At 39.9% G+C, this 22,991-nt stretch overlaps 2 protein-coding genes across 2 annotated transcripts in view; one reads left to right on the top strand and one right to left on the bottom strand.

Moving 5' to 3' along the window:
- Positions 1–22,991, top strand: part of LOC119650729 (paired box protein Pax-1) — a 132,546-nt gene that overhangs the window by 92,454 nt on the left and 17,101 nt on the right. The window lies entirely within an intron of this gene.
- LOC119650728 (proteoglycan 4-like) lies at positions 9,327–12,643 on the bottom strand. Its single transcript, XM_038053755.1, has 3 exons — positions 12,338–12,643; positions 10,248–12,213; positions 9,327–10,000 (listed from the first exon to the last, which is right to left on the bottom strand). The coding sequence occupies exons 1-3, from the start codon at positions 12,566–12,568 to the stop codon at positions 9,441–9,443; spliced, it is 2,757 nt and encodes a 918-aa protein (XP_037909683.1). The 5' UTR covers positions 12,569–12,643; the 3' UTR covers positions 9,327–9,440.

Below are 22,991 nucleotides of genomic sequence, written 5' to 3'. Positions count from 1 at the left end.
ATTGCAAAAATCATAACACGGCTCAATATGTCGTTTCTTAACAATAGTTTGATAGAACTAAAGCGGAACAGTAGTAAAAAATGTCCTTTTCTCGATATGTACACATTTCTCGAAAGGCATTTTAAAAACTGTCCCACTGAAAAATTATTTTTTTTGTCGAGCGTTTATCGCGAATTCATAATTGTATGGAGCCAATGGAAGGAACCACATCCTTGCCTCCTGAGCAGGAAAATTGGTTGCTGATAAATCGTGTGATGTATTGCTCCGATCGAAATGAAAAACAAAGCTTAATGTTCCAAATTGGTTTGCATTGCCTTGAATAGTAGTAATTTTCATTGGGAGAGTTTTTTGCACGTTGTCAATTTGCAAGCGCATGTGGTTTAAGGGAGTCGTCCCGTATATTGGATCTGCGGAATCGAATTTTTTTTGGCATCAATTTCTAGCTATGGTGTAGAATATATGAGCAAAGTGATTTTTTGATATTCGGAGTCGCTCGGAAATTATACTGTTAAATACGTAATAAGTCACATGCCAGATTTATGACGATCGTCGTAATAAAGCGCGTATTTATCGGTCCGAATGACGTTCAAATGGTGTCGCTAACAGGACAAGAATTGAAGCCAGGCTGCACATGTCTTTCTTCAAGAAACCTAAAGTTTATGGACTAGGTATTGCAGACTAATCATCAGTTAAGATTTTATGGCTAAAAATCACATTACACTTTATAAATGCGTTTTCATCGAAAGTGGATATTGAAAATCTGCTGCCACCATAGCCCAAAATCTAACAAACCAAATTCTTAGAAATTTTCGCAACTTATTCAGCACATATTTCTACGGTCCGCAAACTAGGATAATTGCGATTCATTCAGTAGTTTTGTTTTATTCATTAAAGAAGTCTTAAAAAAACACCAAAATATACAAAAAAAAGTTCAACACGGCACCAAAAATTTAGCTTTTAATATTTTTTAACAATCTTACTTTCCGGACTGTAGTTAAGTCCGCACGTTGAAATTCCATTTAATTTTTTTCTTTAGGATGATCGCTGCGCCATCTAGCGTGGCAGCAGGAAAACACCTTTTTTGGAGATGGGTGTATAAATTGTTCTCTATTTGAATAACGAACTATCCCATCGGGTTGGAAAAATTATTACGCATGCTCAAGATATTAGTAAATATATGGTGAAAAATTCGCAATTGTATCTTTATCCAGTTCTTCTCAAAAAATTTCTAAAAAAAAGCGATAAACGGCCTTCACACGGGATGACCCCCTTAAAGTAAGTACAGTAGAAAGAAGTCTTGCGTCCGTGATTTTTCCAGTAAATTGTATAATGTTTTGTATTGATTCACTGACTGCGACGTTAAAAACAAATTCTGTCTACTATTTTCTCCCGAAAAAAACGTGTGGTAAACAGGAAGATTCAGCGATTTAAATAATTTTCTGTTCTGTTGGAAAGTACTGGAAAAAAATATGTGAAGATTTGAAAGTAATTTCAAGACTCAATTTTTGAAATACTCATTAGAAAAGTAGCGAATCGAATGGTGTATCTAGAGGTGCGTCGGATGTTTCGGACATATAATTCACCACGGAGAGGCTAGCTTTCCCTTTTGTCTCACCTTAACCCATCACTTCCGATGCATAGGCGAACATCGGCCTAATCACAGTATATCTACATTATCATATGAACGCTGAGTCTCCATGTCGAGATAAAAATATTTCTGCATATCCCATAAGTTATGAGAGCCTTTGCCTCTCAGGGCCGTAGAGAGGAATCGCCCCCGTTCCACCATCCCTCTTAAGCTTAAGGAAGTGTAGTGGAAGAAAGTGGGCCGGTCCGGCATCAGCTGGATGCGAACTTGGGGTTAATGCAATCCTCAAAAAAAAATGGTTTTTTGTGGGTCTGGTCCGAATATAGGGCGAATTTCACCTGGATATAATTCGCACTTACGTCGTGTTTGCGATTACATATAAAGGGGCGATTACCACCTACAGCCACTTTCGGTCACGCTGCTCCCAAGGCCGACGAAGCGTCTTATGAGTTGCCTCTGCCCTGGACGAAACTGTCAGTCATTCTTTTGGTACAGTTAGCCTTTTAGACTTCTCATATTCTAGGTAAATTCTAATGAAAAAAATATTTATGTTGGTCGGCGAGGTACACACACGGCTCGAAAAGTTCCTCGCAGTTTTTTACTTTGGTAAGGTTTGATAAAAATTACCTACGGCCAAAAGGAAGACTGGGCCATGGCGTCTACATCATGTTTGAAATTTTAAACCGATTTTACATCGTCAATATCCACTTGTATTGTTGCCATTATAACTTCATCATCCACGTACCACAACACGATCAGTTTATGCTTTTCCGCCACTCGGAAAAACAAATGAAGATCTGCCAGATTTCCCTGCAAACCAAAAGAGAGCACAATTCCTATGAAACGTTTGTTCCAGTATCAAGATGATTATTAAATCCATAATGACACTTTTGTAGTTCATAGACTTGTTAATTTTCGTTTTCGTAACCCTCCGTTTGATGAATGAAGATTTCTGCTCCGATCAGTCTATCAAGGAAATGTCTTTATATAAAACTGGCTACAATAGAGTTCTTCGTTCACAGCAACACTGAGGATGGATTAAGCCGACAAATCCAGCAAATGAATACTGCCTTTCATCCTTGGCGCTAGACGATTAACCCACACGATCTAACCCTAACCCTGCTTATCAAGAATTCCATTGCCTCGTCGGTTTCAAGTATCAAATTATATAAAGTTCTTTAAGTGCCCCATTGTAGGTAGGTTCCGCACTCAGTACTCCCCTCCAGAGTACCTTGGAAACCGTAGACTTCACAATTATCACTTCCAAAATCAATATCCTAACTTTGCTTCTCCACTGGAAAAATCAATTCAATTTATTGGTTTCCGCTTTATTACTTCCTTCATTGGAAGATAAAGTTAATAACCTTTCCTTAGAATCAGACTCTACTATCGCGTTTCAACATAATCCACTTATTTAAGAAACCAAAGATGCCATGAATGACTGGAAATCTCAGATCCTATTTCTTATATATTTCTTTACGCACACGAATAAATCATTTTGTAAAACTGGCTGAAATGTATTTCTCTTCTGTAAATAATTCATATGGTATTTTGCCTGCAATGCTGCCTTCCTTCCTGAGAGGATAATTGCTATACTCAGCATATTGGAAACCCATTCTCGCACTTTATGCATTAAAATCGGTTAATTGTTCGTCTGTCTGTCTGTCGCTTTTCTCAGTAACGGTTACATCTAATGACATAAAATTTGGTAGAAAGGTTCGAACTGTCAACCCCTATTCATACTACTGATAAGTGTGGTGGAAAACCTACTAAACCTATTAACAAAGTAACCGTAGGTTGAAATTTCCACTTTTCCGTCAAATTACTGTTTCCTAATAGCTAAAATGTCGTACTACCTCGAATTGAATATCGGTTATATTCAACGTATGTACACTACGAACTATATATAAATGGGACCATCGTGTATCCAAATTTTTTTTATAAAATTTGATTTTATTATTTAATATAGTTGCCTTCAAAGGCGATATAACGATTGTAGCGATTATACAATTTGTTGACGCCATTTTTATAGTACGATTTATCTTTAGCCTCAAAATAGACCTCAGTTTTCGCGATTACCTTTTCATTGCCGCTAAATTTCTTTGCTTGAGGTCTGAGAACAGGGTCGCTGGGGCCAGATCCTGCGAATACGGTAGATGCGGAAGCAATTCCAAGCCCTATTCATGCAATTTTGCGACCCGAGGTATTTTCTTAATGAAAGAGCACTTTTTTTTCTTCAAATCTGGCCATTTTCCACGATCTCATTCTTCGCTATGTAATAGGCATTGTTAATGATTTTTCCCTTCTCAAAATAGTTTATGAATATTATACCATGCGCATCCTAAAACACTGATGCGATAGCCTTGCCAGCCAACTGTTGCATCTATCCCACGCTTTGGGCTCTCGTGTGAAATAGTGGAGCCATGTTTCGTCCATTATCACATATCGACACATAAGTTCGGGTTTCTTATGGAGGAAGAGCTCCATCCATATACTGCGCAGAATCGTCGAATCATTGTTGTTTTTGATCGATTGTAAGCTCGCCCGGTACCCACTTTGAACAGAGCTTTCGCATACCCAAACATTCATGCACTATATGTCCAATACGTTCCATTGACATCTTCAGAGCCTCAGCTATCTCGATCGACTTCACTCTGCGGTTATCCAAAAATATTTTGTGGATGTCATTGATGTTTTCGTCGGTAACGGCCTCTTTGGGGCATCCACCGCGTGTATCGTCCTCGGTGCTCATTTCGCCTCGTTTAAACTTAGCAAACCACTTCTCAACCGTTGATTTTCCTGATGCAAAGTCCGAATAATGTTTACCAAGCCAAGTCTTGGCTTCAACAGTATTTCTTTTCGCCAAGAAACAATGCTTTATTAACACACGAAATTCCTTTTTGTTCGTTTTCTTCAAACTAACAAAAGTTGCTTCACTCAAAATGCTCCCTCCCACAGACTAATAGCTCGACAGTTGCTATATACGTGTCTCTTAAAGGTGAGGGTTCACTAAAAATCATATGGATTTAAGCTAGTAGCGCCATCTGTGTGTTAGCCCACGAACTTTTCAGCCCACCTGATAGATAAAATCGTCCCGTCCTTTCTTGCGGACACTAAACCTAAAATGTTCACTAATCCCCTTGTTAGCTTTATTACTGTCAGAGATGAGTCTACTGTTTAAAAATGGGGGTGCACACACATGTGTGAGATATTAAATTGTTCTACTGCCGCTAGGTACCTCAGCCTGTGGACTTTTAATTAGCCTTCAACTTCTGTTATTCGCTACCATCGCTTCCAGGATTTTTTCGATATACTCAACTATGTTTCCCAGGTGTATGTTCCCTCCACTTCCGTTTTCAAGATATTATCCTCCTCTAGAAGTAATCGAATCTGATAATATTTATTATACCAAACTTTTCACCGGTCTTCCAAATATAATTTTATTGCGTAATGATTTCATTGAATTTATTCTGTCTTAATGGGACACTAATCTCTTCAATTCATCACTCACGCCGCTCAGTTCATTGGACAGATACGTATGTACTACATGCAGGAGCAAATTATCATACAAAACATGTGTGTTCCTGATGATATCTTTTAATCCTGTTCGGTATGCATACATTACAGAATAGATGTCACGCAAATGTCAGGCCACAAAACATGATGTTCTTTGGCTTTGACAACATGTTTGACTATTTTAATCCCATGCCAATAAATTAACGCAGAACAGTCTATATAGTCAGCAGCGCAGCGCCTATACTTTCAGGGATGCGCCTGTTCTTTTCAGTAATATCAATGTGTGTTCCATGCCTTCATATATCGCAGTTCGATATCTATTTTTGGTTTATGCAAATTGCATACTATTCTAATTTTAGATAAGTCCGGATAAAATCGCGCTTAATTCCAAAAATCATTTGCCAACGTCTCGCAGGGAGTTCCCTTCTGACTCGAGAAGCATTTGACCAAGTCACTTAACATTCGATAAATTTTAATGAAGGACAAATTTGAAATTGCAAACAAAATATCGGAATTTTAAAGTGGCGTTTGTGTGATTTGTAAAGGGGTACTGAGATTGGCGCATGCCTCCTTAAAGCGCTATGAATGGATTCTCTTTGATGGTTCATATTTCATAAAATTTTAATGTGTGGCCTTTTCAACATAAAAATGTCGTTTGATCTCAGAATTAACGTGTGGTTTTGCAGATTTTTATGGAATTTATAGGAAACCGTGCGTATTTAGAGCTAGCTTAGAAAAACAAACATCAGTTATTGATTTGGCATCTAGAGATTAACGAAACCTATCTTTTCATTTATTTGTTTTAGTTTATAAGCACCTTGTCCCTTCTCTATTTTTCCACTCATCTAAAATGTATAGTGAATAAATAGATGATCTGGGCCGGAATAATAATAATAATAATTATTTCAATTAATTTCAATTTAAGAGCAGTTTTCATTTAGGGAGAGTATATATAGGTCATTAAAGGATGCATGAGGATAAAGACGAACTACCACACAACCAGAATGCCCTGAGTTTACTGTCTTTGAACATTTCAGTCCCTCAGAAGTCATTGTAGGAAATTTCGCATATCCCTAACTGATGCGAGAGTCCGCAACGGGACCTAAAACCCAACAAACCTGGGACGTCGCGCGAACCTAAACAAGATCAACACCCGAGCAAATACTGGAAATTAAAAACGAAAAAAAAATGATATTCGGGGACGCCCCCTTGATTAAGGCAAACTTTCAAGGTTTGAAAAGGAAGAGGGCAAGAAGTAGTTCTCATTTCAAAACTTTAGTTTCTCTCCGTTTCACTACACAAATTAAATGATGAGAAACCAAAGAAAGCTAGAAAAAATAAAAATAAATGTAAATGTAAGGCTAATAAAGGATCCCCCTTCTAAGGATCTAAGTCTTCTTCAAGTATTCATCTTTATATGTTCATACATACATATGGTGCTACTCCTTTGCTAAGAGCTTTGGATGAATCTTCTCTAAACATTTGTCTTTACGGTACTAAGATTTAGAAGAATCACTTACATTTACATCACATCGCATTTAAGATGGTACAAATTTTAATGATGGATAGTGCCACTTGTTGGAGGAAAATTGGTCCCTGGGATGAGCACTCTACCATTAGAGTTAGCGTTTTTCATGAATAGTGTCAAAAAGGTTGACCTTCCCAAAAAAATCACAATTTCCCACTCCTTCAATCATTTCATTCCAGATTTGATCCCGTTTTCGGAAACTATATATAATTTCTTATAAATGGATATTTTTCAGTTGCAAAGGTCATCATCCCTTCTCTTCCCACCACATGCTGCTAAGGCAATTTCTCTTTTGAAATATTGCTTCCCCCTGATAGTTTCATGAATGAAAGGTTCTGTTATAATTAATTTGTTGCTTCTGCGTATAGCAGTTTCGATGGTGTAGCCAGATTAATTCACCATCATCAACGGCGCAACAACCGGTATCTTGTCTAGGTCTGCCTTAATAAGGAACTCCAGACACCCCAGTTTTGCGCCAAGGTCCCCCAATTCGATATCCCTAAAAGCTATCAGGCGTCCCCATCTTCGCCATCGCTCCATCTCAGGCAGAGTCTGCCTTATCTTCTTTTTCTACCATAAATTTTGTCTTATAGACTTTGCGGGCTGGATCATCCTCATCCATACGGATCATCCCGCCCACCGCAATCTGCTGAGCCGGATTTTATCCACAACCAGACGGTCATGGTATCGCTCATAGATTTCGTCGTTATGTAGGCTAGGGGGCCAAAAATTCTTCGGAGGATTCTACTCTCGAACACGGCCAAGAGTTTGGCATTTTTTTTTACTAAGAGCCCAAGTCTCCGAGGAATACATACGGACGGGCAAGATCATAATCTTGTACAGTAGGAACTTTAACCCTGTGGGGAAATAGTCTCTGTTGGCAGCCAATAACCGTGCACAGATTTTATCGTCCGGTTAACTGCTTTACCGATATCCTTATCTGTGAGATTGCGTTTAGTTATGATGTTTTTGCAACTCAGTTTAGCGACTCAATACGGAAGGAGGATCTTACAATGGAAGGCCTTATCATTTTAAAGCCCACTGCCTACATACCGAATTTTTTACTGAAATCTCTCTTTTAATTCACTAAAGACCAGGAAATAATCGCAAATGGATTAGTGTGTGGATCTGTTTTAAAAATTTCTTGAAACCATCTCAACATTGACTGAAGTGTATAGAAAGAACGATTTCAATCAAATTTACTCGTTTGGTGGTGATAAACCAAGATCATCCAGCTGTGACGAAAGTTAAGATAAGTGTCACACACTTGCCTTTAATAAATAGAAATCAGGAGTCAAACATATTCCGGAAAAAATAGAGAAAAAAAATTAAAAATAGGGAACAGATTGTTTAAAGGATAGCCTTCAAATGTGGCATGCCTCAGTCTGGTTCTCGTGGAAGTTAAGTATCTCCGTGGATTGTATCAGGGGTAACTCAAAATTATCAGCAGTCTGTTATGTGAGGTGTACTTAAAACCTTAGAAAGGTCAATGCAGGCAGTTTTTCTAAAGACACAGATAAAACTATTTCATTTAAACGTCTATGGAGTTCATATTCTTCTGCAGGAAGACAAACAATTAAAGCTGCTGGCAGGCTTGTCGAGAGAGGAAGGAGGATGATTAGTGCGGGTTTGGAATTTTCTGAGGGTCCTGGGACTAGAGGCTTTAACAAAATTTACGACCCTGATTCTCAATTTAGGTAAATATTGGAGTAGATTTCAGGAAATCTTACCCAGCATGAAACCAGAAAACGAGGTAAAAATTTTCGACTAATGAAACATAAACACGTCCAGATGGAGCTTTACCTCCTTAAAATCAAGACAAAGGACGTTGTTAACCCGAGCTTCGTCCTTAAACTTCTCACGTGCCCTATTGTTTGCGGGGCATCTCTTATAACCCTTTAAAATTGACGGGTGTACTGATGCAGTTAAAGCATTGGCGATGTCGAACCAATGCCCCTGAGCTGCCAAGATAAATTCTTTTTTTGCTCGCTTATTTTCGTTGCCACTTCTTCCTACCTAATTAATTTCAGTTTCTAGAATCGATTCCATTGGCTTATTTCGCCAGGAATTGTTTCAGATATTCTCCTACCACCTTTAATGTTGATATTAAGGGACTTTTGTGTACTCTTTGTGTATTCTCCAGGACTTCAATTTCATGCTGGATCTCCCTGAAAAACCATTATCGTATTGGTATTTCATCCCTTCCATAAATATCCCCGGCTCTCCCTTTTGTGGAGTATAACAAGGACACTCTTATTGTTAGTTTTATTTGATTTCCTATGAGATTATGCTTCTCTCAGCCTAATTTTTCGTATGTGATTATTGTATGATCAAAACATTAAAATGAACAGATATAAGAGGCAATTTGAGAAGCGTACAAGCCTTGCTTCAAAACATTGCATTTCCTCAGGGCCCCAGAAATTATGCGGGTCTGGGATGAAGATTATGCAGACTCTCCTATTATCCCCAATTTTCATTTAAACCTCTGTTTTGGCTCCGGAGAAAACTCTGGGACCAAGGAAATCCTCCCTTCCTTCTCGGAGGTCTGCGTTTTATGAAAAGCTCTCTCTAATACTAAATTAACCGCCACAACAAGTTCCTCTTTTCAGTCTAAATTCAACCCCAAAGATATGCGAGTGCCTTCTTCCCTCCTAAGTAGGATTAACATGACGTCAAATAATGCCATCAAGTCAATGACACAAAAAAGTACAGAACATTTTTATTAGTATAAAATTAGTCCAAGATATATTACGATAAAAAGTAAATTGTAACTTATATCTAGGAGCCCGTTTCAGGCAATGAACTCCACTAAATCAACTGTCTCAAAGTGGCTTTCAAGACAATATTTGGTTTTGTTGCCAGACTGCGTTTTGTACGTCTAAGACTATCATGACCTGCCATTGTCCTCTTCTCTATCGCCGGTTGCATTTGCACCTTAACAGCTTCAGGTCTTATCGGTGTATCGGCCATTGACACAGGAATTTCGACTGGAACTGGTTCATCAACCACCAAAGGAGCATTCGCTTGCATACTTGCTTCATCTAGCAACAGACGCCTTTGCATGTTGGGAGTCATTATATCTTCAGCTTGACCAGCTTCAGACATTTCTCTTTCGGATGCAGCTTCAATGGTCACTTCATTCCCATTAATAGTTGCATCCACATTAGACATTTCAAAAACTTGCATCCTGGCTGGATTAGTCTCTGAATAGTTGGCAAGGATTTCATATATGTTTGGTTCAGCGACAATCTCAAGTCCGGGTGTTGTGATAGTCATTGGGAATGCACTCGGTTCAGATAATACTAGTTCTGGACGGAACTTCACACAGTCGGTACACGCCATTCGGATTGTGCAGTTGTGACAAGTTACTGGAAAATAAATTTGTTTAAATAAATCCTTTTTGAAATATATATTGGAAAAGTAAATTTCGTCTATGAATGAATTCTTGTGACTGCGTTCTTGATTGTATGCTAATAAATTTGGAATTAGGTTGAAAAAAAAATGTTCAGAAAGGTTCTACCAGGGAAGTTCTCTGTTAAAACCGCACTAATCAGGAATGTAATGAATCAATCAAGACATCTACTTTTCCATCACATACTATCCACGTTTCCTTACACACTGGTATCTCTTTCCTCTCTTCCATTAATCCTCTTGCAGTTGGTTGCACTTTCTCTTCAAGTAGAAGCATTTGAATAACAGGAAGTTCTTTCGGACGCCTTGGACTAGCTTCGACAGGATCCTGCAAATTGTCTACCGGATCATGGGGCTCGTCTACTATTAGCTCTGGCTGAGCAGGCATCGTAGTACCCACATGGGGCGCAGCTATTGATTCTGTTGGCGCCACTGGCTCTACCGCCGTTGGATCAACGGATTCCGAACCAACGATAACTGCTGGAGGGGATGGTTCCCCTAAAACTGGATTGATTGAATAGGGTTGCTGCTCTATGGGTGATTCCATTGTCAAAGGTGCCGATGGTAAAACTTCTTCTACCGTAGGTTCACTTTGCCCTGCTTGGGCACCGATCATTATAGGATCAGTTGACTCCGATCCAATAATTATCGGCGGAGGAAATGATTCCGCCAAAGTAGGGTCAATTGAAGTTTCCTGCGTGGGCTGTGATGGTGCAGTCAAAGCTTCCATGATAACTGGCATTTCAAACTGGTTCTGTTGAATGTCTGCAGGCTCCATAGGAGATGTTTCTAAGGATGGTCGAAAGTCTTGGACTGGTTGAGAGACAATATTCACTGATTCAGTAGGTGTATCCGGAATATTTGTCACTCCTCCAGGAAGAGAAGAAACTAGATCTGCTGTAGGATCTGGCACCGTTGTAGGTGCTGGCTGCCCAGCAACTATCGTAGGTGCAATCATTGACGGCAGATCTATCATTTCCATTTCTGCTTGAGATAGAGTCGTTAGCTCTTCAGGAATGAGCGTAGCTGATTGTTCCATTGGAACAGAAGTTATTGGTGTTTGGTTCACTGACTCCGGAATACTTGTTTCCGCCGTGACTAACAATGGCTCTTTTGCAGGCTGATTTATCAAATCGAAAATGAACGGTACGTCTTCAAATTGAGGACTTGTCGGTGAGATCATTCCTACATCCACTACTCCAGAAATCAAGTCAGAAGGTCCAAATAACTCCGATGGCAGTGAAGGTCCCGTAGGCAGCCCAAGAATTGTTGGCTCTGCAGTTATTGCGGGTGATATAACCTCGTCTGGTAACACCGGGTCGAATGATACTTCTGATTGTGATGGTAAAGTCGATTCTGGCCCTATTGTTGCATCTGGAACTGGTTCAGGCTGCAACACAGGCTCAACTACTGACGCTTGGTCTTGTGTTATTATCATTTCTGGTGAAATCACTGGTTGAATTATTGTCAATAATTCTGAAGGTGGTCCTTCGGCTGGTTCTTCTGGAGTAATTGATGGACTCACAGATAAGCTAGGTATTTCTTGTTCAATAGGAGGTGCAGGAGCTGGCTCTGGAACAGCGGCAGGCTCCGTTGCTGTTGTAGATCTTTCTACCACAACTGGGGAAGTTGTTGTTGAATCAGACAAAGTGAGTATAATTTTCTCGGGTCTCAACATTTCTGGGTTCACTTCAACCATATCATTATCATTAGTAACATTTTGCCTATCATTATCATTAGTAACATTTTGGGCGATCACAGGTTTTTCCTCTTGCGGTGGAATGGGTTTTGGTTTTTTTGTGGATGATGGCTTAGGTTTTTCTGTTGGTTCAGGTCTTAATAAGCCGGACATCGGAAGCTCTGGTGGTATGAAAACTTGCTCGTCAGGCATTGTTACATTTACTTGTGTGTTAGGGTTCTCATGTGGCGAAATAATCCAATCTGGCAAATTTTCAATTGGCATTGCTGGATCAGTTTGCTGATCAGGTTCCTCATTTGTTGGACCAAACAATTCAGGAAGTTGTTCCACTGGTGTTGCTGTACTGGTCTCTGTATTATTTTTTTTACTCGGCACATTTAACCATTCTGGAAAGTGATCAATGGGCAAATCAGGGTCTAGATGTGGCATTATGAATCGTCGGACAAATTGTTGTAAATATCCAACAGTCTCCTAAAAAAAAGAATGGAAATATATAAATAGTATCTTCAATTAATTTTATTAAAGATAACTCGGGATATTGTGTCTGTAGGAGTGGCAAAGCACTCTGCGCTGATTTTAAAAAGCCACTAATTACCTGAAGGCTCTGCACATGGGTACCATCGATTCCATCAGTAATTATAACACTTGGCGATGGTAACTTATATCCATCTTCATCATCATCATAAACATCATCTTCATCATCGTCATCATCATCTTCTTCTTCAGAGTACTCTTCATGTGATGGACGAGCGACAACCGCAACTATATAAATCACTAGCAAAAATGCACTGAGTTTCACCGAAACTCGGGTAAAATTGCGCTTCATATTCCTCTCACGATAGAAAACACGACCTACACAATCAGGTTCCTACTGGTGCCGTGGTGGAACCTGCCTTACCCCTATATATACTGAATCTATTCTATTGATAACAAATCTTTCCAAATAACGAATTTTCTCTAGTTCCATATCCAATTTTCTCATGGTATCTATCACGACTCTTTCTGGAGCAGAGGCTAGTTACCACTCTCTATATCATGGTATTTATATGGCTCATTAAAAGATCATAGTTATTTCTTTTGTTATTCCAGCGATAAAATTCTTAGTAATTTTTGAGTTCAGTAAAGAACACGATACCCTGTCCGAACTACGAGAATTGAGTGAATGTTGCCACAAATTGCGTTGATTTGTAACGTTCCAGATTCCCAAACTTATTGTCAACGGACTGTACACCTGTTATCACTGAATATTGCTATTTGTAGTCGCATCTGCGCAGGCTAGCCTCCCCTATCTATCGGAACTACATTGCGCAGAATATGTGAAAGTGAATTGTCGTCAACATTTTTTATCGCACACATAGCGAAGGATTAGGAGGTATCTATCTTTTGTATTGTTTCGACTTTGCAATGTCGTAGGCCGAAGGTGAGCTTTCGCTTCTTGAATGAGTTCGACTACCACATAAAAAATACGTGTACAAGAATTCATATCTTATAGCTATCTTTAAATGGGCCACCGTGTTACTCTGTGGGCTTTACTGACTGCAGTTCACAATGTTAAATAATTGGATGGCGCAATATCACCTATTCAGGTAATCACCGCCTAATTATAAATGCTAAAATGTATTTCAAGAACAAGAAGAATAAGATACGATAGTACCCACCGGTATTTATTTTTAGAACCTGACTAGACTATGAGTTTTGCAAAACCTGATCCTCATTTCGCTACCTCAGGCATTCGATTGTTACCTCTAAACTCAGTAGGATATTGGTCCGGGTAGCAATTAAGAATCCTTTTATAAGGAAAGGAATAGTACTCTTACTTATGGTACTTCCACTTTTTCTCTGAAATCTTTACAGTATTACTTATCACTATAAACTCAAACGGTACTTGCTCAAATCCGAATCGCTAAAACCTCACCAGATGCTTAACCTTATTGCTTTAAGCCAATGCAGTGGTAATTCGATTATCACTCTGGTTTCCGCTCATTTTCTTAAGTGTCGATCAAAATACACTACTTAGAAAGGTAAAAAAGTTTCAGATCTTGTAGTGGTCATTATTATTATAATATATAAATCCTTCTCCCTTAAAACAGTTTTTGTCTGAAAACTTTGACAGTGGGTCTTTTTTACTCGAAAAATAGGACTAGGGATTTTTAAGAATTTTCCTCTATACTTCTTCTTTTTCATCAGCCTTTGTCCCGTTCACAAGCGAGGTCGGCTCGTCGTGATCGGCTTCGCCATTTGGCTCTATCGAATGCCTGATCTGGGTGCAATCTCGAAGCTTTCTAGCGTATCAAGCCACTGTTATTTAGGTCTGCCTTTTGGTCATTTACCATCGAGATGTTCAGACCAATCTTGCCGTTCAATATCAGCTTGCCCCAGCAGATGATTGATTGGTTCCACCGCTTTCACGGCTGCCGTCTAAGTTGCCCTCTGTTAAGTGGGATTCGAATTCTGTTGCAAAGTTTCTTCCAAGAAGACTACATGCAGGAGATTTGCTTCCCAGCGCCGTTTGCCAATCGCATACACAAGAAAATCATCTAAGTACACCAATACATCAAAAACATGCGCAGAGCCCAGTCGTAAGATACCATCATGCATAATGTTTTATAGCGGGGGGCCAAGAACCGAACTCTGTTCTTCATCTTCATATAATTTCATGCCCGAAGTTGGCTATGGTTCACATGGTAGACCATGTTCTTGCGGGGAGCTTTGATGATTCGCTTCCACCTCTCAGCGTTGAATAGATATTTAATATCTGACATAGGGTCACTACTCCACACTATTCCCCCTAATCGGGGGAAAATGGGTACCATCGAGCCTCTCAGAAGCCAAACTGCTTGTTTAATAAGCAATGACTACATTGAAAATTTGGGTAAAACCGATTATAAATTATCCTCTCGAGAATTTGGCTTGTCTCCTCTTCCCTCCTTTGTGGGGTATATTCTCCCTTTGGTATTGTTATTTTACCCCTGTTTGATTTTCAATGAGATTGTCGAAGTGATTATCCTTTCAGCAGTAGAGCAGCACAAATACGAAAAAAACATCCGTAACGAATTGGAATTCCCGTAGATAACGAGGTCGAGAAGCTGACGCTGAATCTGCCAATTGTCTGCAAGAGGCAAATTGGTCTATAAGATGGTGGTTCATCCAAAGCTTACCATCAGCACCAGCCTTAGCCATTTCCACCCTACGGAGAAAAACCCTTGTTTTAGGTTAACTGGTTAGCTGAGTGGTTAGAGCACAAAGCTCTCGTACAGAAGGTCGCAGTTCAAATTTCGCTGATGGATTATTATTATTATTCAGGTAAACTGTCAACGCATGTTAGAACATATGTTTTACTGCTTTGAGTACTTTGTTAAGGATTCCATCTAGATAGTGGATTGCATTATCAACAGCTCCGCGTCCAGAACGCATCCTCGATAGCTATTTGTATAGCCGAAAAAATTATGTCTGGGTTGGAGGGGCAGAGGTTGCTTGAAGCAATCGTTTTTGTTCTTTTCAATGGCCCATTGCAACTGCTTCTGGCTCATAAGTCGGGGTATGTTTTCTACGTAGACTTTGCTTCCTTCATGTTTCACCGATAATCGGCCTTTGATAGGATGAGCTTCGTGGCAGAGGAACATCACAAGTCCGAAATATTTGTTAGGTGATCTGCGGTACCTCATCTGCAACTATGCCAATTAGATTTTTATCCCGCAGCAATATCTTCAAAGACGTCTCCTAGTCAAGCGATTTTGATGACCAGCTGGTATCACTCTTTTCAAGCTAAGGATTATCACTCTAACTCGCTTGCCAATTACGATATGCATATGTGTATGTATAGCCCGATGATCACTATGTGTGTATTCTTAGCTGACATTTAATCAACGAGTTGTTTGCGAATGCTAGATCCACGAGAGAGCCTAGTTCTCCACGCCGAACAGTCGTTACCTATTCAACATTGACAAGAGTCATTTTCAGGTGGGAGAAGGCGTTGAGTTAAATCCTTTCATTTTCGTTCGTTTCTGGCTTCGCCATTCCACTATGTTGCAGTGGCCAGCAGTAATCTTAGTCAGGCTTGGCGTATCTAGTTAGTCTAACAAATTCATGAATTTTAACCTTTTCATGCTTCCTTGGTACGACATAGTAGCTATGACTTCCCTGCAAAGTAAGCAAGGGGGATATTTGTTGCAATCCTCCGGCAGCAGAAAATTCATCTTCGATACAACTTCGACCTATCGTGAGAATTGGTGGAATTCTCAATCCCAAGATGAGGAATTTAAAGCACCTCTTCATTGGCATTTATTTGCATAGTCTGTACTCTACCTACTACTCTGTAGTAATAACTCTTTTTCGGAGCTGTACAGACTTCCATCCAAGTAGTGTTCTCTTCTAGGCCCTTGCATTAACCACATCGAGTTGCAGCTGACGGTAGCCACCGTGTTTGCGTTTGGTGCATAGTTGCAGGAAAAATCCTCCCTTCTGTCTTCGGGTTCAAAAGAGCATCTGTTTTGTCGGAGAATATTAGCATAGAGTATACTCTTCGATAAGTTTCTCTAAATTTCAAAGTTTTTTGATTGTCCTGAAGTCCAGCTTGAGCTTATATTACTTTAATTTTCAGCACCAATGACTCCAATATTGAGCAAATTTTTACTATCTCTGACCTTACCCGATCAGGATTTCATCCGAATCATTCGGAAATCATGTTTCAACTAACAATACAATGGCAACTGCATTCCACGCAGCCAATCGGACTGACCAACTAGTGAAGTACTGATGGTGTAGGGTCAGCCTATGGGTTTCTTTAACCGTTTTTTTTTCGATGTGATCTCATTTTGTGGTTCTAGCTCAGACTCTGACGGAGCCCGTCGAGCGAATAAATGACGTTCTCAGCATGATTTCTTCTATTACTCTCTTTCTCTCTTAGTCGACTTTTCTCCCAATTGTGTGTGATGATTCCTATTAAGTTCCAGACAAGCTTTATTGTAAGATGCTTTTATAGTCCGAACCTGATATTTGATTGCGTGCCACAGTTATCCGTGTGGAGGTCTTCAAAATAATAGTGAACTTCTCTTGTAGTTGGATCTGTCCTAAGTTAAGCAAAATGAAAAGGTCCGGACTTCTTAAATTGAATAAAAAAAACAACAAGTTTTTGATTTAAATAGTTAAAACTTTTGACGGAAATCAGATTGCTAATTGCAAGGCTTCCAGGTTATATACTACCCAGAGCAATTATTACCCGCTTCAGCACTTTCACTATAGAGCCGAAAATATGAAAAAGGTAATATGGGGATTTCTCGTCTAGAAACCTACTTGCTTTGGATATCAGCACAAGGTTTTGCCACTTCTATAATGCAAGGAAAATTTCTTCTTCCATACATGACCTACATAACATATTCAATGTGCCCGCGTCTTCTTCGCCACGAGCTTGAAGGCCTCATTGCACTTTCTTTTCCTATATCCTACTACATTGGCAGAAGCTCTTTTTTATTTACTGTATGTGCTACTATTATTTCCCAAGTCTCTTATGACAGTCCTGATCCTTTCGTTGTTGAGGGAGTAGTCTCTGAATGATTTTCAGTAGAAGATTTCTGCACTTCATCCTCGGCAACATATGACCAAGAAGACTCATGCAGGAGATTCGTCTTCCAGCGGATTGCCAAACTTTGTATGGTGGAAGAAAAGCCTTGCACATGTTCAACGTGCTTCAATTACCTGCGTGCAAAAATTTCACATATTTACTCTGGTGTTAGTGTCGTGTATGTGATCTATGGGATGAGGAAGCATACGCACGAAAACTATCCAAGCCTATCCTATCCCTACCCAACCCACGTATTTGCAATGACATTTCGCGCGCCTAGAAATTCGATTTACTCCTCCTGTATATACTACACTAGAGTTTAACTTTTGTGTGACCCATCACAATTCTCTGGAGACCTACTTAAAGCTCAAATCGTCTCCCTTGCTCCGATACACAACCTGCTTGAGACTTCTTTAGAATTCTTTATAGGCGTGTTCTTCCTGTTTAATTAATCTTACTTGCCGCCATCGAGGCAATTGATACCTGAATGAAGATTGAGTAATTCGCTACTCCTCCAGCAGTTCTTTTTTGCTCAGGAATGTACATATATAATCTCGACAGCCATACAAAGTTGCAGACATAGAGTTATACAGTAAACCAATTTTAATAAGGTTTTGTGAAAAACAAAATGTTGCTGTAATACAGAACTTAATATATAAATAACACAAGATTATCTGGTGAAATTTCTACTGTCATCAACAAAGTAATACTACGTCAAAAATATTTTTGTATACATTTCCCCCTGTCCATTAGCTACCTGCTGACAGTCAAACGTCAGGCTTATTATTTTTTTGCCCATCAGCAAGCGACGAATAGGCACTAGACTAAGTTTTTCCTTGGGTAATTGTGATTCTCTGTTATTTAAATTAATTAAAAATCCCTGGTCTTCATCGAATTAGGATATAGTAATCACTGTGAAGTAGCCCTCTAACTTTATTTAGAATAAAATAATATATACTTTATAGAAAAAGTAATTATTAGCAGATGTACAGCAATGAGAACTAGTAGTCCTCCAAATATCCGTATCTTTTTTTAAGAGATGGAAATCTTCAAAAAGCTAACCTAGAGGTTCACGATCCGTGAGAGTGTGGGATTTTTTCCTACTAAAACCGCCTCTCACCGAGCTATGACTGAGATTTCCGCATCCAGCAGCTTTCTTTGCATATCAAGGTTTCGTTTTTATTGAGAGAAGACCCTGTGGTCCACAACAGCACTTGGGTTGGCTGTTCCTCAGTAGCTTATACCTTTAGGCATCTTTACGTTAGCAATTCGTTTGGTTTTCCTCTTGTCAGTCGTCTCATTATATCAGTGATATCAGTCAGACTTATTATTTTCATGTGATCGTAGTCGGCGGCTATGTTTAATTGCTTGGTCTTTGATGACTTCACTAACCGGCTGTGTTTTCAGGTCCCTATGCAAGTCTTCATTACGAATGAACCTAGGAGCGTCTAATATGCTTCTAAGCACTTTATTTTGGAACGTTTCTATGGCTTTCAGGTTTGATTCTTTAACACAGCCTCAGAGATGGATGCTGTACGTCCATATGGGCCTTGCAAATTAGCAGCTTGTAGTCAATGGTCAGCTGGGAATTCCTCCTCAATAAGCAGCACATCTATCTGTATCTGGCATTTAACTCGTCCTTCTTTCTTATGATGTGTCTTTTCCAGCTGAGCTTAACATCGAGCAGCATATCTAAATATTTGACCTCACTCGACTGTGACACATCTTGTGCGTTTATGATGACTTAAGCTGGATTCTCTTTTTTGTTTGTGAAGTTAATGTACCTTGATTTGCTCTCGTTCAATTTTAATTTCCATTTCATGGTCCTTTCTAAAATGTTGTCAATAACCTTCTGCAACTCTATTTTTTATTCCGTAGTTTTATCCGTGGTAAGGTTAGCAGTGTCGTCTACAAACGTCACTATTTTGACTCCTTCGCAGCAAGGTATATCATCGGTGTACAGGAGAAACATGTTGGGCCACACCACACCAGTTGCAATTTTTTCAGTGCAGAGCTGGTTCCTTCATATTTCACTCTTAATAGGCGTTCTGATACATATGATTTTAAGATACCGAAAAATTCTTCTGGGAGGTTTCTATGCAATTTATACAACAGACCTGGATGCCACACCTTATCAAACGCCTGGGTGACATCGAGAAAAATTACTGAGCGCACCTACTTTTTTTCCAATGCATTTTCTATCGGATTCGCGATCCTGTGCACCTGTTTGATTGTGCAATCCTTTTCGCAGAAAAAGAATTGGTGATGTGATATTAGATTTCGATCCGAGCGTAGCGTATTGGTTGATACGATTTAACTCTATTTGACTACACATGCTCCCTGGTTTGGAAACCATTATAATTTCGGCCACTTTCCATTGTCGAGGGACGTATTTTAATCTCAAAGCTGCATTAATTATTTGTAATAATTTGACTGGACCCTTTTCTGGCAATTCTTTTACTATTCTCCCTGTAATAAGTTCATAGCCAGAAAGCTTAGGAAGCACATTTGTTTTAATTTCTGTCCTCAGATCATTTAGGTTTACACGACGTATTGGGTAATGGTCCACTTTTCTGACTGGTATTACGACGCTTGTGTATCTAGATGCTGGAAGCTACTTTCTAGATGCTTCTCGGACAAGTCTGCCTTATGTTGTGCAGAGCGAACCTATTGCCCATTTTCCTGTTTAATAGGTGGAATTTGTTGTGTGGGTCTTTTTAGATCTTTCGCGGCCTTCTACAGAACCTGTGTCTTTTTGTGCTGTAATATTTGATACATATTTGCTAAAGGACTCGCCTCTTGTATCTTCATCATAAGCAGATCGATCTATGCCTCTCTACCTCGAATTGATAAACAGTGTTGACCTGATCATTTATGTAAACGTTTTCTTGGATGTTCTTTTTGAATATTACTTTGTTTGTCTAGTAGTCAGCGTCCTTACTTTTTCATAGACCAGCATCGTGACAGGCGAGTGACCGGGCATTAAATGTCGATTATTGACAACATGGATATGTTTGTCTGAAATCCCCTTAGTTACAAAGAGATAAATGACATCCAGTGTTTTCGTTACGTCAGTCGGCCAGTATGTAGACTTACCGCTGGAGTGGAAACTGCACTTTCGCGTTCTTCCTGCTTGAAATAATACTGTACTCCTGGATGTTATTAACCTAGATCCAGAATCCATTTTTTGCGTTAAAGTCACCCCCTAAACCTACAAGAGTCGAGCGTAATCTTCTTTTTTAATACCGCAACGGGGCGGACAGTATATCACATGCTGCATTTTTCATCGTCATTTTTTTGTTTTTCGTTGCGTCTGATATCCTCTTTAACGAAGATTGTAGTTCCCTCTCTGTCTTATCGACTGGGATGTGTTGCATGATATGAGCAAAATCCACGAATTTTAGCATTCGTAGGTCGCATAATTCGTTCGTTCACAGCCTCTATAATTGGCTAGGTGTTGGCCCTTACAATTTACACATTTGACCGAAGAAACTCTGCTGTTTGGACAGTTCACACAGCTAGCATATCCGTGCGATGAACATTTAAATAAAAATACTGTCCTATTGTTCCACTTCTTAATAAGATGTTGCCATCCTGCCCTCCATTTTAAATAAGCTTTTATTTTAAACATAAAATGAAATCAATTCAACGGAAAATTAGAAAAAAGGAAAAACAGGATTAAAATAATGATGACAATTCATCATCAACCGCGGTATCCGGTCTAGGCCTGCCTTAATAAAGAACTCCAGACATCCCGGTTTTGCGCCAAGGTGCACCAATTCGATATCCCTAAAAGCTGTCTGTCGTCCTGACCTACGCCAACACTCCATCTCAGGCCTGCCTCGTCTTCTTTTCCTACCATACATATTGCTCTTATAAACTTTCCGGTCTGGATCATCCTCATCCATACCATCCATGGTATCGCCCATAGATTTCGTCGTTATGTAGGCTACGGAATCTTGGAGGCCAAAAATTCTTCGGAGGATTCTTCTCTCGAACGCGGCTAAGAGTTCCCAATTTTCTTGCTAAGAACCCAAGTCTCCGATGAATCCATGAGGACTGGCAAGATCATTGTCTTGTACAGTAAGAGCTTTGACCCTATGGTGAGACGATTCAAGCGAAACTGTTTTTGCAAGCTGTAATAGGTGCTGTTTGCTGCCAACCACAACAAGCTTCTTTGATATGGGCCAATGGTGTTCTAAGCGTATGGGGCTATCCGGCCTAGCAAAATAGCGGAGAATATCTTATAGATAGTACTCAGCAACGTGATACTTCTATATTTGCTGCACTGCGTGATATCTCCCTTTTTATGTATAAAACAGATAATACCTCTTTGCCAGTCGTCAGGCATTTATAGGCTGTCCCACACCTTGAGTACAAATTGATGAACCACTTGGCGTAATTGGACTGTTTCTTCTATACATGGGGGTGGCAGCACTTGTCCGTCGTCTTCAGTTGGCGGGACCTCCAATTCGCCGATTTTTTGGTTGTTCAGTAGTTCATCAAAATAGTCAACCCATCGCTCTAATATGCCCATTCTGTCGGAAATCAGATTTCCCTCTTTGTCTCGGCAGGATGAACATCGAGGTGTGTAAGGCTTCATCCTGCCGTTGTTGGTAAAACTTGCGCGCCTGGTGCGGTTGCTCCGTGTACTTTTTGAGTTCACAGACCTGTTGGTTCTCCCAGGCTATTTTTTCCGTCTGTGAAGTCGCTAATCCGCTCGATGGAGTTCGTGATAAGTCTCCGGGCGTGGCCGCGTCCTTTAAGAATGCAAGATTACTTGGTATGCAGCATTCTTCCGTTTCGTTGCTAACATCCATTCATCGTCAAACCAGCCGTTCCGACTCTTTTTGCGGCTGGGGCCAAGTATGTTTGTGGCCGTATTTATGATAATGTTCTTCAGGTGATTGTGAAGATCATTTGTTGATGCTTCATCTGCAGGATCTCTGTCGACTGCGGTTATTGTGGCATCCATTTCCCTCTTATAGGTGTTGCGGAGGGCTGTGTTGTGGATGGTTTCAGTGTTAACTCTCAGCTGATTGTCAGAGGGGGTTCTGGGTGGTGTTGTTATTCGAGCTGGGAGCACCATGCCAACGAGATAGTGATCCGAGTCTATATTGGCCCACCTATATGTTGTCAATTTGATTGAAAGTGGTCCCGTCTGAAGAGAGCCGTGTATGTTTGTGGACCCGTTTCCTCGCCAGATAATTCCAACAACCATTTCGTGTGACACTGCTAACTGAATGATCCGCAGTCCGTTATCATTTGTATTTTGGTGTAAGCTATGCGAGCCAATGTATCGGCTGAATACGGGCTCCTTCCCTACGTGGCTGTTAAAATCCCCAAGTATTATTTTGATATTATATCTGGGACAGGCTTCGAGGGTTCATTCTACTGCCTCGTAGAAGGTATCCTTCTCCGAATCTGCAGTCTTCTCTGTAGGGAGGTGAACGTTAATGAGACTTATATTTATAAATTTGCCTCGGAAGCGCAGAGTGCATAGCCGTTCGCTTATGTTTTCAAAGTCGATAACAGGTTTCATTTTTCGGCTGACTAAGAAACCTACTCCGAGCACATGGTTCACTGGATGGCCACTATAATATATGGTGTAGTGACTCTTCTCCAGGAAACCGATTCCTGTTCAACACATATCCTATAACGCTGTTACATTAGTCCTATATTGAAACAG

Source organism: Hermetia illucens, chromosome 3 (assembly GCF_905115235.1).
Source record: "Hermetia illucens chromosome 3, iHerIll2.2.curated.20191125, whole genome shotgun sequence".
In the NCBI taxonomy this organism is placed as follows: domain Eukaryota; kingdom Metazoa; phylum Arthropoda; class Insecta; order Diptera; family Stratiomyidae; genus Hermetia; species Hermetia illucens.
The sequence above is the reverse complement of the archived record's forward strand: the minus strand, read 5'-3'. Positions and strand labels throughout refer to the sequence as shown.